Source organism: Natrix helvetica, assembly GCF_964273705.1.
Source record: "Natrix helvetica genome assembly, chromosome: 3".
NCBI lineage: Eukaryota > Metazoa > Chordata > Lepidosauria > Squamata > Natricidae > Natrix > Natrix helvetica.
This window is the reverse complement of record NC_138549.1, coordinates 66,533,376-66,549,616: the sequence shown is the minus strand read 5'-3', so window position 1 is coordinate 66,549,616 and position 16,241 is coordinate 66,533,376. Positions and strand designations below refer to the sequence as shown.

The 16,241-nt window shown below is 40.0% G+C and overlaps 1 protein-coding gene across 1 annotated transcript in view; it reads right to left on the bottom strand.

Annotated features, from left to right (window-relative positions):
• The window catches only part of QSOX1 (quiescin sulfhydryl oxidase 1), a 67,578-nt gene that overhangs the window by 9,377 nt on the left and 41,960 nt on the right, over nucleotides 1-16,241 (bottom strand). Inside the window, exons 7-11 of the mRNA XM_081949276.1 lie at nucleotides 15,576-15,713; nucleotides 12,948-13,077; nucleotides 7,096-7,212; nucleotides 5,011-5,149; nucleotides 1,876-2,061 (exon numbers count right to left, since the gene is read on the bottom strand). Of these exons, the coding sequence (XP_081805402.1) occupies nucleotides 1,876-2,061; nucleotides 5,011-5,149; nucleotides 7,096-7,212; nucleotides 12,948-13,077; nucleotides 15,576-15,713 (710 nt within the window). The remainder of the gene's footprint in view (nucleotides 1-1,875; nucleotides 2,062-5,010; nucleotides 5,150-7,095; nucleotides 7,213-12,947; nucleotides 13,078-15,575; nucleotides 15,714-16,241) is intronic.

Below are 16,241 nucleotides of genomic sequence, written 5' to 3'. Positions count from 1 at the left end.
ATTCTTCACTGATTTATTTTTTTGTTATGGCAGGCAGGGGTTAACTCACAATGCTCTTGCCTACAATACTTTGCGGGAATTCCTCCTTTTGTAGGGAAGAAGAGGGTAGTTTTTTTTCAGCATGGTGGGTGGTGAGGTTTCTTTTCAAGTTGCAGTGTCCACAGGGCAGCTGAAGGACTCTGCAAGCCAGAAATGTATAGCCTGTCGGGCCTAATCGAGGTTCTAAGGAAAGTGTTCTGAGATAGAAAAGTTATTTATTTTGTTTTAGAGTCAGTGGAAGAGATGCAGCATGTAGACTCAGTCAAATAAAAATGATCTCTGTGTATATGTTTCAAAAATGCTTCCATTTATAATTGGAACTATTTATATCAGAGGTCTTCAAACTTGGCAACTTTAAGACTTGTGGACTTCAACTCCCAGAATTCCACAAGTCCACAAGTCTTAAAGTTGCCATGTTTGGGGACCCCTGATCTATATCAAGAAACAATATCTCCCTTAATCAGGTCTTGACTGCAAACTAACAAAAAAAAGACAAGGAAGCTTCTCATATCAAGAACTCTGATCACTTTTAGCTTGCGCCATCACAATACAGAATCAATTGGCCATTGCCTATTCCTTTATTCAGATCTCAGCATTACAACAATAAATCCAGTAGAGGTGAGATGGCTATTAAAAAGGCCAGTGCATCTTGGAAGGTAACTGCACTAAAGTGTAGAATGAAAATGTAGCCAACCAGTTCTAGAAACAAGCTATTACAGATACTCCTCGACTTACAACCATTCATTTAGGGGTCATTCGAAGTTAAAAGGGCACTGAAAAAAGTGACGTGACCATTTTTCATACTTACAATGGTTGAAGCATCCGTATGGTCACATGATCAAAATTTGGATGCTTGGCAATGTATTTATGGTGGTTGCAATGTCCTGGGATCATGTGGTCACCTTTGGCAACCTTCTGACAAAGTCAATGGAGAAGCCAGATTCACTTTGCAACCATGTTACTAACATAACAACTGCAGTGATTCACTTAACAACTGTGGCAAGAAAGTTTGTAAAATGGGGCAAAACTCATTTAATTGTCTTGCTTAGCAGTGGAAATATGGGGCTCAGCTGTGGCCATAAGTGAAGACTACCTATATTCAACTTCCCCAACACATATTCAACATCAATTGTCTTCTAGGAGAGTTACAGGCTAATACTTAAAAGCTTTCATATTTGACATTTCCTAATGGCAAGAGCAACCAATCAATGGAATGGCTTGCCTCCAGAAGTTGCGATGCTCCATCACTGGAGGCTTTCAAAAAGAGATTGGACAGTCATTTGTCTGAATTGGTATAGGGTTTCCTGCTTGAGCAGGGGTTTGGAATGGAAGATCTCCAACGTCCCTTCCAACTCAGTTATTCTATGTTCTATGAGATGGAACTCAGTGAGAATATACAGTTGTCTTTGCTTACCAACCACTTATTCAGCAGACATTTGACCATATTATGGGTGTTGGAAATAGAGACTTATAACTGGTCCTTGAAGTTGCAACTACTTGCAGAGTCCCTGCAGTCACATGATTGTAATTTGGGCACTTAGAAGCCAGCACACATTTACAAAAGTTGTAGCATCCCACAGTCATGGGATTGCCATTTGCAATCTTCATAAGCTTCTGATATCCAAAGTCAATGGAGAAGATTAAAGTCCACCCTCAATCATGGAAGTTCACTGGGTGAGCTTGTTCTCTTTCTCCACAGCTTACCTCCAAGGACCGTTCTTCTGAGGCAAATCCAACCACCAAGTAAGGTTCTGGAAGGCTATATATTACTATGGAAACAGGATATCTGCTGGTTAAAATGGTCAAAAAGTAGGCTGCCAGGAGCAGAATCCTCACCTGCCAAACGAGCATTGACCCTGTTATGCCTTGACCAAAGCCATAGGACAGCCTCATCCCTGTTCTTCACTTCATGCATAGACTCAGCTGCCATCGCTTCAAAGTGCTCTGCACACATCCTGCAGCCAAAGAAATTGTGGATGTATCCTCTCATTGTAGGAAGAACTTCAGGTATACCTGAGGAAGCTGAAAATTAAACCACAATTGTTAACACCAAAGTAAAAAAGAGAGAGAATGAAAAAAAGTAACTCATGACAACTACCATCTTCCTAAAGTGAACTCAAATCATGTTTCTTCTCCGAAGCAGAGCAACAAATGAAAGGGGAAGAATGCATTTGCCCCTGATATTTTTAAAAAGAGCCAACCTTATCAAGAAGTGAGAATATTGTAGAAGGAAAAGCGATACAATTAAGCGTTATTCACCTGTAATTTATTTATTAAAAGCAATTTATTATCATTAGCTAATCAAAAATCAACTTATTTCTCTTCTGTTACTTTGAATTGATAAGGCAGTCCATCTAAAAATGAAATATTTTACTGTCAGAGCAAATGACCACTATCTGAATTTAAATGGAGAAATATCCAGCATGTTCATTTATCGTTACTACCATTTCTTTTCTAAGTAATGTTTCTGACATAAATGCTTCCTTCTCTCTCTTAAAGCCATAAAATTGTATGCAACTATTTGGATGAGGTGTGACAAAATAGTGTAGAACTAGTGTAGTATAGCAGTAGCATAGTAGTTACAATGCTAGACATGGACCAGAGAGGCTGGTTGAAGTTCCCTCTTGATCCCAAGCTCAATGATGCCATCTGACCAGCCTGGTATCTGGCAAGAAATTTGAAATTTGAATATATGTACACATATACATACACATACAAACGTAGATCTCATAGAGCAGCGATGGCGAACCTTTTTTGGCTCATGTGCCATAAGTGGGGGGAGCGCAGGGGGGTCGTACTTGGGCATGCCGCACCAATAATGCAATGCGTGACCTCCCCAATGCACATGCGTGCACTACAGGCGCTACCCCCATTTTTTGCATGCTCTTTTCGTCCTCCCTAGGCTCCAGAGGCTTTATAGGAGCCTGGGGACGGCGAAAACAGCCTCCACTGCCCCCCCCCCCCGAGTGACTTCCGGTTTGCTCGGAGTGTCATTTTGAGCGCTCTGGAGGCTTCAGGGAAGCCTCCTGAAGGTTGCTGAAGCCTTCAGGGGTGGGTGGGCAGGGGGTGCTCTTTTCGCCCTCCCCAAGCTCCTATAAAGCCTCTGGAGCCTGAGGAGGATGAAAAATGGCTTTAAAAAAGGCTGAACTCAGCTGGCCAGGTGCACATGCGTGCTGGCCAGCTGACAAGGCAGCCCCTTGCATGCCCTGACAAACGGCTCCGCATGCCACCTGTGGCACACGTGCCATAGGTTTGCCATCCCGGTCATAGAGCAATGGTTGTAAAAAATAAAATTAAAGAGGTAACATGCTTTGTAATAACGTCTCCAAAAAAAAGGGAGATAGATATTTAATAATAATAATAATAATAATAAATATTTATTTCTTAGCCGCACCCTCTCCCGAAGGACTCGGGGCGGCGTACAATGAAACATATGAAATAAATATGTGGACAGAACAAACATATAACAGAGACATATACCGAGACATACACAAGGAGGAGGTCGGCTGATAAATAAAACAATTAAAATACAGTATTTAAAAACCCCTAGATAATTAAATATAATTAAAATACCCAGTGAAAACCCGTCAGGAGCGATATGGTTAGATCAAAGTTGAGCCAGGCCAGCTGCTTGGAAAAGGTGGGTCTTAAGCTTAATACGAAAGGAGCGGAGGTCAGAGGTATTCCTAATATCCGGAGGGAGGTCATTCCACAGGGCTGGGCCCGCCACAGAGAAGGCTCTACTCCTAGGCGCCGCCCCCCGACACTGTCTAGTGGACGGCACCTGGAGGAGGCCCTCTCTGTGCGAGCGGATTGGACGCAGGGATGTATGGGGCAGAATACGATCCCGCAAGTAACTAGGTCCTGAGCCATGGAGCGCTTTAAAGATTATTATCAAAACCTTGAAACGCACCCGATAGACCACAGGAAGCCAGTGCAGCTCGCGCAGGAACGGTGTCACATGGGAGTACCTAGTACTCCCCATAATTACCCGCGCGGCTGCGTTCTGGACCAACTGTAGCCTCCGGGTGCATTTCAAGGGAAGCCCCATGTTGAGAGCGTTACAGTAGTCCAAGCGAGACATCACCAGTGCATGAGTGACTGTGCAAAAGGCGTCCCGGTCCAGTAGGGGGCGCAATTGACGCACCAGGCGAACCTGGTGGAACGCCCCCCTTGCCACGGCTGTCACATGGTCATCCATGGACAGCCGGGCATCCAGGAGGATGCCCAAATTGCGCGCCCGCTCCACGGGGGCAAGTTGAACGCCCCCAATGGCCAATGATGGAATTAATTGGCTGAACCAGGGAGCTGGCACCCACAGCCACTCCGTCTTGGAGGGGTTGAGCTTGAGTCGGTTGTCATCCATCCAGATCATCACAAACAATATTAAAAATGGTATGAGAGTAATTCTGTCATTTCTTTCTCTTTTATTTTTTTTTTAATATATGAATGGCAAAGACAGAACATCGCCAGTGATGAACCAACTCCCAAAATGTTTTCCGAGTATGTTCAAATGTGAGGGCAAGCATGATGTACGCACTAAGGTTTTGGACAAGGGCTGGAGAGATCAGGGTTATAGTCCATCTCCACCCAAGAAAGCCATTGGGTTATCTTTGGGCCTCTCTCACTCAGCATAAGCTTAACCTATAGAATTGTTCTTGTGGTGGTGGTGGAAATATGAGAAGGGAATGCAATGTGTACTGGATTGAGATCTTGGAGGGAAAATCTAGGATATAAATCTGATAAAATAATACAATATGTATAAAATCCTCTATCTGCAACAGATGAGAGTGAAATGGTGATGAACTTAATGGACACTGCAGGTATAGTTCTGACAGTATTTTATGATTTAAAAATCTCATCAAAATGGTAAAGAGTAATATATCCAAGGACTATGATTGTGGATCCAGGCCTTCCATTCTAAAGTTCAGTGTAATGAATGGGATATAAAGCTTTAATGCAGTTACTTACCAGGCTGTTTTTGACATGCTGCTTGAACCGTCAGGTGATGGAAGAGAGTCCAGAGTCCACATGGAAAACCCCGGAAATGAGGTTTGCTTCCTTGACATCCTACCCAGTGAGGTCTCTCAGGTAACGTGGCATTTGGAAACTGAAAGATAGGAGGGAGGTTGAAGGAAAAAGGCTGTGCATAGAACAAGATACCCCATTTCATTCACTGCATGGACCACAACATGTCAGTTCCAAGCAAAAGAAAAACAAAATCAAGGATGGGGGTGAGGAGCAGGTAGATGGAACAAAAAAGCAGCTGGGAACGGCTTAAGAAAGAGAGGATGTGAAGTTCTCACCACATTCATCTCATCAAGGTTGGAACAATCAATCTGTTCTGGGTTAAATTTATGCCAAACCATGGAATGCTTGCAATAATTCAATGGAAATGTACAGAGTGGATTGTTCAGGGTTCAAAGCAATTGTTTTTCTGGTTGTTTTGTTCATTCATTCTCCGAATATTTTCCCTAGGATTTCTCCTTTTTGCCCTATAGCAGCGATGGCAAACCTTTTTTGGCTCATGTGCCATAAGTGGGGGGAGTGCAGGGGGTCGTGTGCGGGCATGTCGCACCCATAATGTAATGCGTGACCCCCCCATTGCCCATGCATGCATGACAGTCACTCCCCCTACATTTTTTGCATGCTTTTTTGGGGCTCCCCAGGCTCCAGAGGCTTTATAGGAGCCTGGGGATGGTGAAAACAACCTCCCCTACCCCACCCCCCCAGAGGCCCTCCGAAGGCTTCAGGAGCTTCCCTGAAGCTTCCGGAGTGCAAAAAGCCAGCCCTATGGGCAAACTGGAAGTTCGAGAACGGACTTCCGATTTGCTCATAGGGCTGTTTTTAGTCCTCCGGAGTCTTCAGGGACCTTCAGGAGGCTTCCATGAAGACTCCGAAGGGCTTAAACCGTCCCTAAGAGCAAATCAGAAGTCCACTCCCAAACTTCCTGTTTGCTCATAGGGCCGTTTTTTTTTTAAATCCGGAGGCTTCAGGGAAGCTCCTGAAGCCTCCGGAGGGCTTCCGGTGGGCGGGGGGGCTATTTTCGCCCTCCCCAGGCTCCTATAAAGCCTCTGGAGCCTGAGGAGGGCAAAAAATGGCTTTAAAAAAGGCTGAACTCAGCTGGCCAGGTGCACATGCACGCTGGCCAGCTGACAAGGCAATGCCTTGCGTGCCCTGACAAATGGCTCCATGTGCCACCTGTGGCACGCGTGCCATAGGTTCGCCTTCCCGGCCCTATAGCATCTTGGCACTGGGCCATGATCTCCTTGCCTTCCCAGGTTGTTTCCACAGGCAGCTTCCTTACTGCCTGTGTACAGTGGACAGTTAAGCTATTTGTCCTTCCTCCACCACCACAAAAAATGAAAAGAAAAGAAAGAAATTTGACAGGAACATATATTGAACAAGGGCTGCCCACTGTTTTTGTACCACCCGATTAGTAAATTCATTCATTTATTCATTCATACCACCCATACATACCACCCATCCAATACAAGTAATTTTCAGTGGTGAGCAGCATGAAAAACATTAAAATAATAAAATAATATCAAAGTGACCCTTATCTGTCTCAGTTGGGAAGATGGAATATGGCAGTAAGGATTTTTCCCATGTTTTAATTTAATTATTTCTTAAGTTTATATTTCTCCCTTCATCCAGAAGCTGTCATAGTATTCCCTCTTATAAACATTATTCAATTCTCAATAAATGAATAAAGGACCCAAACGATGCAAGAATTGCACACTATTTATTAATAACATGGTCATTAAAAGCACAAATTCCTTACTTTTTAAAAGTATTCAGTAACACCAAAGACAATATATTTTTAAAGAAAAATGTTTAAACGGAACAGTGCGTAGATCACAGAAAACATTTACATTATTCATAATATAACCTAATGAAACTCAATATACTTTTGCAATAAATTTAGATTTTGAGACAGCTCCATAATATATGATAACAATGGCATTTAGCAAGTTACACATAGAGCTTGTAGCGTTGGAGACAGAATACTACCAATATCTAGTGGGCCTTATATTTATTTTATATATAACCTACCTCTTTTTTATTCTTTAGAGCTTCCTCCCATTCACTCTGCAAAACAATTGTCTTTGGTCTCAGCCACAATTCCAGGTTGTAAAGGTAATTCTTGACTACTAACCGCCCAGCAAAATGCTGAATTTAAAAATAAGAATGGGAAGGAAATGATTAAGATTTGTAGATGGAGTCATTCTCTGAAGCATATGTGTATAATATCATGGTGTGCAAAACAGAGTATAATGGATAGCATGCCAAATTCATCTTCTTAAAAAAACAACAACCAAACAACATTAACTTGGGGGGGGGGGAGAGAAACACCTCTGCCCCAAGTAGGACATATGCAAGTACCAGAGTTATCAACCACATGATATGAGCCTTTTCTCTAGTGTAGGAAAGAGAGAAAGAATGGAATTCATCCAGGCATTTCAAATACAACAAATATAAAATAGGACATATAGCCAGGCTCATATTTATTGTCCAGAACATATTATTCCAGAGACCATCCAGGATTCTGATAGAAGCTGTAAGCATGCTAAGAGGAAATAATCTAAGACCCATTAGCCTCCATCAGACTAAAGACTGACAAATAAGCCAGTTTAAGCCACAATAGACAATTGGTGTCTAAAACCTATAGCAATTTATTAGAACAGAATCACTGAGATACCACTAATCAGTGCCATCTTATTCAAACTATCAGATATATATTAGCTGCCACACATAAGGCTTAAAGCAGTGTGAAAAATATTCAGTTACAACCATGAACTGTTGCGGCAAAAAGTTACTGGCATAGACCCTGACATTCTTTAGCACCAAAAGCATGATGTTGTTAATATCAAATGCAAGAACACCTGTCCTCCCAATCATGCAGAGAACACAAGTCAGCAAGGAGGAGTAACTTGAGCCAAAACCATACCCTTGTTTCCCATATGTTGAAAAAGCCATGGATGTATCTTTCTGCACTGTCCATCCAGTTATTGGTGGCAGATCTTGACAGCATTTGAAAAGGGGACAGCACTGAAAACAGAGAACAGCTACTTGCCCTGTAAGCGCAGTAGTTCATCTCCTGTTTTCCAATGGGCTTTATGGCATTCCTTTCAAATCCAGCCCACTATTTGCTAATACTTTTTTTTTGAGTGGTGTTCAAGATGCTGCAGTAGCAAATAAGTCAGTCCCTGTGGGCTTACAGCCAAGATCCAAATCTTGACTCTAAGTCCAAAATAGTCTCCAAGGATCACAGAAAGCTACTTTGACAATAAGTCATCTCAAATCCGATTAGCATCAGCACTTTAAAACCACAAGCACTCCAGGGAGGGGGGGAAAGGGATCAAAGAGCTATATGCTCCAACTGGGGGTGGGGGGGGGGAGAAATGTAGCAGAAAGAGGCATGTCACTAAAAGAAAGCCAGGAAAATGACAGGTTGACTGGAGGAGGGGAACAAGTTCAGAGAAAACAGGAATATTGATTGAGAGAATGTATAAAAGGAAAACACCTGTTTTGTTTCTCAATGAGAAAATGTAAGCAGTATTAAATGGCAATGGGCAATTAAAGTAAATCAGCAATGGATGTTGATGAAAGAAAGGAGATTTTTCTTTGATTATTTACTTAAAAAACGAGCACACAGAGAGTTCAAGAGAACCAAAAATTCTTCTTCTATCTGAAGAGTATACACTAGCTTATTTGAACATATAGCCAGACACACTTTATAGAGAATTAAAGCAACACAAATCTATCTTTTTAATTTAGTACAGTAGATTGGGAGGAGAATGCCTAGGTAGCAGAAAGCCTGTTGAGACCCGGACCTTCTAAAATAATTTTAAAAATACAGCCTTCCAAAGCTTTATTTTTATTTTGGATATAGAGAAGCCAAATTCCAAGGAATGTGATTAAAAGGAAAAACCTGGCAAAATAATGACCATGGAAATAGTGAGTTACAGGATTCAGTCTAGGTTGGTCACTGGGGACGAGAGGTTTTGTCTTCCGAGCTTTTGAACTTGTCCTGGAGCCCATCTTCAGGAAACCTCTCTCTAGCTAATAATGAGTTAAATAACTGGAATTTAGTCAGACTTCTCCACCTTGTGGCCCAAATCTAGAAACACGTGCATCCGATACAAGATTGACTCTGCTTTTTCAAATGTAAATTGGTTATGGGAAAAAAGAAAGTAACTCACAGGCTCTTTCGAACATTGGTTGACCAAAGTTTATGCTACAGTTAATCCCAGAAACTACAATTTGACTTGGCGGGTATTTTTAATGTATATAAACAGATGTGGAATAAGAACTAACGGGATGATTAATAGTGGAGGCTACAGAGTTACAGTGTGAGCTCAGCCAAACCATCAGTCATACAGAAGTATTAGAGAAAGCCTAAATTATTACCCTGCAAATCTGCTGGCCTTTTCTTATTTTAAGACCCTCCCTTTGGCAATCTTAAAGGGCAGATTTAATAATCTCCCAGCCACACAGAGGTTTTGCCCATGTGAATATGTGATATAGGAAATCTGAAACATCATAGCACGTGTCTTATTAACACTTATATTCAACCAAGATTTGTATAGCTTCAAATGATGAAAATCCATGTCCAGGCAGATAAAGTTTATATTCATATAAACTGATAATATCCTCCTCCTATTACAGTAAGAATTACAGTGGGGGGGGGGAGAGATCTTTGGATCTCACCCCCCCCCCCACAAGCCTTGTAAGCACATTTAAGCATTTCCCTTGATATCCACATTAGAGAAGCAACAGATATATCTTAGAAGTTATTAGTGTTTTTCAATCTTGGCAACTTCAAGATGCGTGGACTTCAATTCCCAGAATTTCCCAGCCAGTCAAAGACATTCCCCTTGATGGCTTGGGAATTCTGGAAGTTGGAAGACCACACATCTTCAAGCTGTCAGGGTTGAGAAATACTGCATTGAAAATTTACAAGCAGTCAAAACAAAAAATGTAATGTTTTGCTAATGCTTGCATCTTTTTTCTCTGTTTTATGCTTGCTCAAACATACAAGAATAGGAGTAAATTTAAAATAAACTGTATAAGGTACTGGTAGTCAGAAATGAAAATTTGGAACTTGAAGAATTCTTTCATTATAGATTGGCCTAGCGGCATTATTTCAACTTACAAAGAATTGTGGTTGAAAGGTTCAGACTATGTGGAGGTAGAATAGAAAACAAGTATGCTTTTCATATACAATTGCTTTACTTTTTAATGTATGAATTAATCATGCTCAATTTTTCTCTGACATTGTTTGGAAAGGGAAAGAAATTGACTGAATTATATCAGCCATTCTGAGGAAGTGGATTTAGGAGAAATTGGGTAAGTAGATAAGAGATTTATCTTTGAATAAGACAAGTTCTTTGACATGAGATAATAAATCTTATACAATATTACCATTCAATCTGACCTAAATCCAGCTCAGTTCCTGTGGACTCCATCCATATAATTTTCTTGGCAACAATACGCAAGTAATTTTCCATTGCCTTCTTTCAGGATAATTTTTGACTTCTCAGTCTAATCTAGACCCTTGAGATTTATGGTGGACCTCCCTGCTTAGCTTTGTTTAAGCCCAGACATTATTAATTGGGGCCAATTATCTTCTATTGCTCAAAACTATTAGACAGTTCTTTTTTTGTTAAACCCAAATTATTCTAAAACAGTGATGAGTGAGAAAACGTTCAAAGAGTGGTATTCAACAAAATCCTGGAATGCAACTAAGAAAAACATGGATTCTCAAGAGAGAAACAAATTTTTATATTGAATCAGAACCACAAATATTTATGCCCTTGTTTCTCAATGTGTTGCCCACAGAGACTTTGGCTGATACAGATTTTTAAATCATGCTATTTAAAAAAAAGCACACATGGGAAACTAGCACGCTGGAAAGTGAAGTCGCAGCCTTAAGCATAACCTTTATTTCCAGGAATGCATAAATCCTTGTCAGGTGCAAAGAATCAGGACCATTCATATTTCACTATACACAAGAATCTGGTAAACTAAAGTTCAGCACTAAATTGGCACCTGATAATAGTCAATAGAATTCAGGAGGGAATGGATTTAGAATGCTTGTGGCAACTCAAGGACTCTAAACTGATTACATGCTTACCTCCATCCCCCAGCTCTGCCTGTTCTTCTCTAACAATCCTGGAGAGATTCTTAGAAAATGAAAATGATAGGGCTGTAGCTCCATGCTTTCTCTAGGAGCACAACCACTTGCCCAGAAAAAAGACAGAGGTCAACTGAAATGACAGGAATATCATTGAAGGCTAAAAAAGAACTTGGAAAACATCTCCATGAATTGGTCTCCTGTCAATATTATGTGACTGGCCTCATAACATGTACACAATTTTCCAAAAGTAACTTTTTCAGATGTGAGCAGGGGTGGGTTCCTGCCAGTTCTAAACTCTTCTATAGAAGAGGTTCCACAAATCTGCCATGCCATTTAGAACCGGTTCCAGGTCCCTCCCCCCGCCCATCCGCAAATCATCAAAATGAAGAGCGAGAGCAGGAATTCTGGGAGTTGAAGTCCACAAGTCTTAAAGCTGTCAAGTTTGAACACCCCTGGGGTATTTTTTCTAAAGGGTTAGGGGTGCAAGAGTCTTGTAACTTGACAGCTTTAAGACTTGCACACTTCAATGCCAGAGTTCCTGAGCCAACATTTTGGTTGCTAAGCAAGAGCATTGTTAAGTGAGTTTCAACCACATTTTACAAGTTGGCCACGCCCACCCAGTCACATGGCTGGCAAGCCACTCCCACCCGGTCACATGGCCGGCAAGCCACTCCCACAAAGCAGGCCACACCTACAGAAGAGATTCTAAAAAATTTGAAACCCACCACTGGATGTGAGGTACTCCCTGTCTCCCTTTTTAATTAAAAAAAAATTGAAATTTCAAAAGATTGTTGAATTTTGAAAAGACCTTGAAACTTTTTAAAAACTAAACATTCAAAAATGTTTAGCAACAAAACTCTTATAACTGCTTTTGCAGAATTGTCCATAGATGCAGCTCAGCAGTCTTCTGAGCACAGTTTGGGAAACACCACAAAGTGAAGCCAAGTTCACAGGGATGCTACACAAAATTAATAATACTCTAAAAGGTAAAGGCACAGTGTTGTTTATTAAAGGTGGAATTATGATTTTTATCTAGAGAAAGGAGGGTATTAACAGCTTATGGATGGCTTTTAAGACTGAACTTACTCTCCAAATGAAATACTTTCATATAGGTTTAAAAAAGCAAGAATTACTGTAAAATTATAAAAAGGCAAATATGTATAGAGGTAGTCCTCAAGATATAATGACAATTGGGACCCGAATGTTATTTTATTATTTATTTGTTAAATTGATTTGCTGTCCATTATTAAATGATGTGGTTGTAAAGCATGAAGTCACATGAGCATTGCTTAATCCCGGCAATCCTGATTGCCATCATTAACCAAACTATATTGGGTTGGCTAGTTGATAGCCAAAGACCTATCCCCTATGCCTTATCAACAATGGCAGGAAGAAGAGGGCAAAGGTCAGCTGGAGTGACAAGGTCAGCAGAGGTGAGAAGGCCAGTGAGTGCAGGACAGCCAAAATGGCAGAGAAGGGGGAGGGTAGGCAGATAGTGGGAGTTGAAATGACCCTACAGTCATAAATGCAGGCAGATTGCAATGTGCCGAAAATTTAATCACATGACAATTGGGGGGGAGCTGCAATAACCATAATTTCAGGGACCAGGTGTAACTGCCATTTGTTCAGCATCACACTAATGTCAAACAATTGCTGAACAAATGGTCATACTTTGAATAATACCTGGATATAAAAGGGGAGAGTGCAACAAGAGAGAGGAATTGTTTGGAAAGTCTCTCGGGTCTAAAGGCTTCACATCACTCACCTGGACCAAAACAGACACAAAGTCCTTCAAAGCAGAGAGTCGCTCTCCCTCAAGGTTGGGGAATACTGCAGCCTCCACCCTTAAAGTGTAAAGCACTGCAGATTCTAAATCAGCCATGTATATCTTTCTCCTGTGGCACAAACATTAACCAAAAATGGAAAATTTATCGATAACACAACATAAAATGGCAATTCTAGGGTGTAATCTAACACCTCCTTTGGCATCATCTGACTCTGGCAGAGGTCAGAGATACATAAAGCTAGCCCAAGATGTGTCTATAGAACTAGTAACAATTTTCTTTGGAAAAAGAAATGAGACTTTAATTCTATTCACTTATCTCTTTTGAGATTAATTTCTTTAAATTTGCACTGACAACCATATTCTTTGCTAAATTCCAAAAGTCCACAAATGTTAGCATCCTGCACATAATAGAGTTCCATGATTTAATTTCCCTTCTGACCAGACCCCCTTCAAATTACAACTTGAACTAGGCCTCTATTTCTTTTAATGCTTAAGTGTCTTGCCTTCATGCTTTGTATCAATCATTGTTTTATTTCTCCCCAAATGATTTGCTGTTTTTAAAGATTTCTTGCCAGAGTATCTTTAATTGGAGCTGGTCTCAGTGAATTCCACTATGAATATGTATCTTATTCTATGACATCAGATAATCCATCTTAACTTTTAAGTAATATGAAAATTACTTTGGACAAAAGAAAGAAGAGCTAACTACTTTATCCAGACAGAACCACTTTAATGTGCTTTGAGAATGAGTAGAATGACTTAATAAGATACGTTCTCAAGAAACAGTTCTCTTCATCTTTCAGTTTTTATGTGCGTACTTTTATAGAGCTGGATTCAATCATGTATTCTGTCATCTCTGCCCAAATATACTCCGGAATGCAGGAATGATTTTTCCATGAATTATCTATCCAAAGTAGGATTTTGATGAAAATTCATCCCCAATTGAAATTTCACCAAAATTCTACTGAATTGGAGCTGAACAGAAGAGTGATTTGGGCATTGAGACATTCTTTGGAAAATTCTGAAATGACAGGTCCTGTGCCGTTTGTGAGAATATTTATTGTACGTTTGTTGATTTTGGAGAAACTGATAAAATGAATGGGTCTGAATTATGGAATGAAAATGGACTTGAAACTAATCTGAATAGAAAAAAATTGTAAATAAATTGTGAATACTAACAAGAGTGCTTAGTAAATGGTTTAGCATTGAGCAGAAAGTGAGGCATTTGGTTTGCTTAATAGGTGTCAGGAATCCCTGTGATGACACTAATAAAAGTTGAACAGGGACATACACGCCTGTGTTCTTTCAGGTGCAGATGGTGGTCGAGATCCAGAATGGAGTTGCAGTGAACGTTAGATAAATAGTATGATGCACCAAAGAAGATGGATCTGAAAAGAATGTAAATTGTATTTGACAGGAGGGAATGAACAAATATAGATAGATAGAGAACTAGTAAATGAATTTATGTATTTTTGACACAATAGCCACCTAAGAAGGTAAAAAGGAGAGAGAAATACCAAATGCTGGTAGAAACGTAGTGGATCGTTTGTGGTCTGTGGTGAGAAATGACTGTTGAAAGGAGCAAGAATGACTATGTATTAAGAACATGCTTCTGCTTTTGCATAAGGCAGTGGGAATTTATTATGCCAAGAGAAAAGTTAAGTTGAATGCAGTAGGAAAGGGGCATTTAAGAAATATGGTGGTAAAACAAGAAAAAGAATCAAGAATGAGTGAGTGCCAAATCAGTGGTAACTATGGAAATGAGGGATCAGTTTGAAAGTACAATGAAATGGCTTGATTGTATAGGAAGAAAGATTAAGAATTAAATCATAAAGCAAATCTATGAAGACAAAGAGGAAGAATGGTAGGTGATTCTGAGGTCCTTAAAGAGAGGTGAGAAATTTAAAGAAGAGTCAGTGTATCTACCTCTGAAAGGACATAATGGAAGCAAAGACAGTTGCCACCGTAGACAAGTATAAAGAGAATGTTGTCGTGAACTAGACTGAGCTTTATTTTGTTTTCTTTTTCTAAACTCACAATTTAATTTCTTTGGCTTACAATTCTTACTCCCTTTCTACATTCTGCATTATGTTGCTTACCTTGAAAGGGAACAAGTGATGAGTATGCATGTGAACTTTTCATGATCTATTTTAAAATGCTGCATCTTTTCCTGGGCTGGCACAGCAACTATAGAGTCCCAAGAAAATATGCACTGGCATTAATGAGGTGCCAAAAAGATGCAGCACACTTGTCATAACATGCTGCTTAGCTTAAACATAGATTTTCCTGGGATGAGTGCCTATTGTGCCAACACAGGAAAAGATGTAGCTTTTTTAAGGAGGTGTTGAAAGGTGCAGAGAATATTCCAATGCTATCTCTAAAGTTACGTTTCTACTTCGGATGCAAAGCATTGTACATCCATGATGTGTAGTTCTTGCATCTGCTAGCCCCCTTTTCGTGTATAAGCTTGTTCAGGACAGACTGGATACCCTGCTCCTCATAACTATGAATGGTGAGACTAACCAGTCTTAGCTTATATCGTGAGAACATCTGAAACAGCACTAGGAAAGAAAAAACATTAAACCATTCGGGGAAGCTGGCACTCACTTGTCTGCCACCTTCCAAATTGTAAAAGCAGTTGTTGTCTGTGCAGTGGGGGTCACCGTTGGTATGAAAACATCTCGTCTAAACACCCCAGATAAGTTCCGCAGGAAACTAGTATACTGAGATCTCCAGTCCCACAACCTGGAAGGAAACATGATAGGAGACAAACTTTAACAATGTGTATTTGTGTCCTTTCTAGTTACTATCTTTAAGTTTCAGTGTGGTTAGAACTCACATAGCAATAGATATATTACAAAAGAGAAAACTGAACTGTCAATTCTCTTTAAGCATCAAAATACACAAATGAGTATATAACATTACTAAAGAGATGTAATGTTTTGCACTAGTGAATTTCAAATAGGTATGCCATAGAATCATTTGCTGTTCTATCTATTATGCAGAATGACCAAATATACCTTATTACCAGAGATGCTATATACAGGATTCAATTTGTATGAAAGATGAAGTGTAAAAAATAAATTAAAAAGGAAAAAGATAAGAGGAAAGGAAGGTGCTAAAAATAAAGAAAAATGAAAAGAAAGAATAGCTTCCAACTTTCTTCGATACAGTTACAAATATAAAATATGTTAACCTCTTGATTTAAAATTCAGTAATAGCATTTCTATACACATAAACATTTTTAATTGTCAAATCCCAAAATTAATGTGG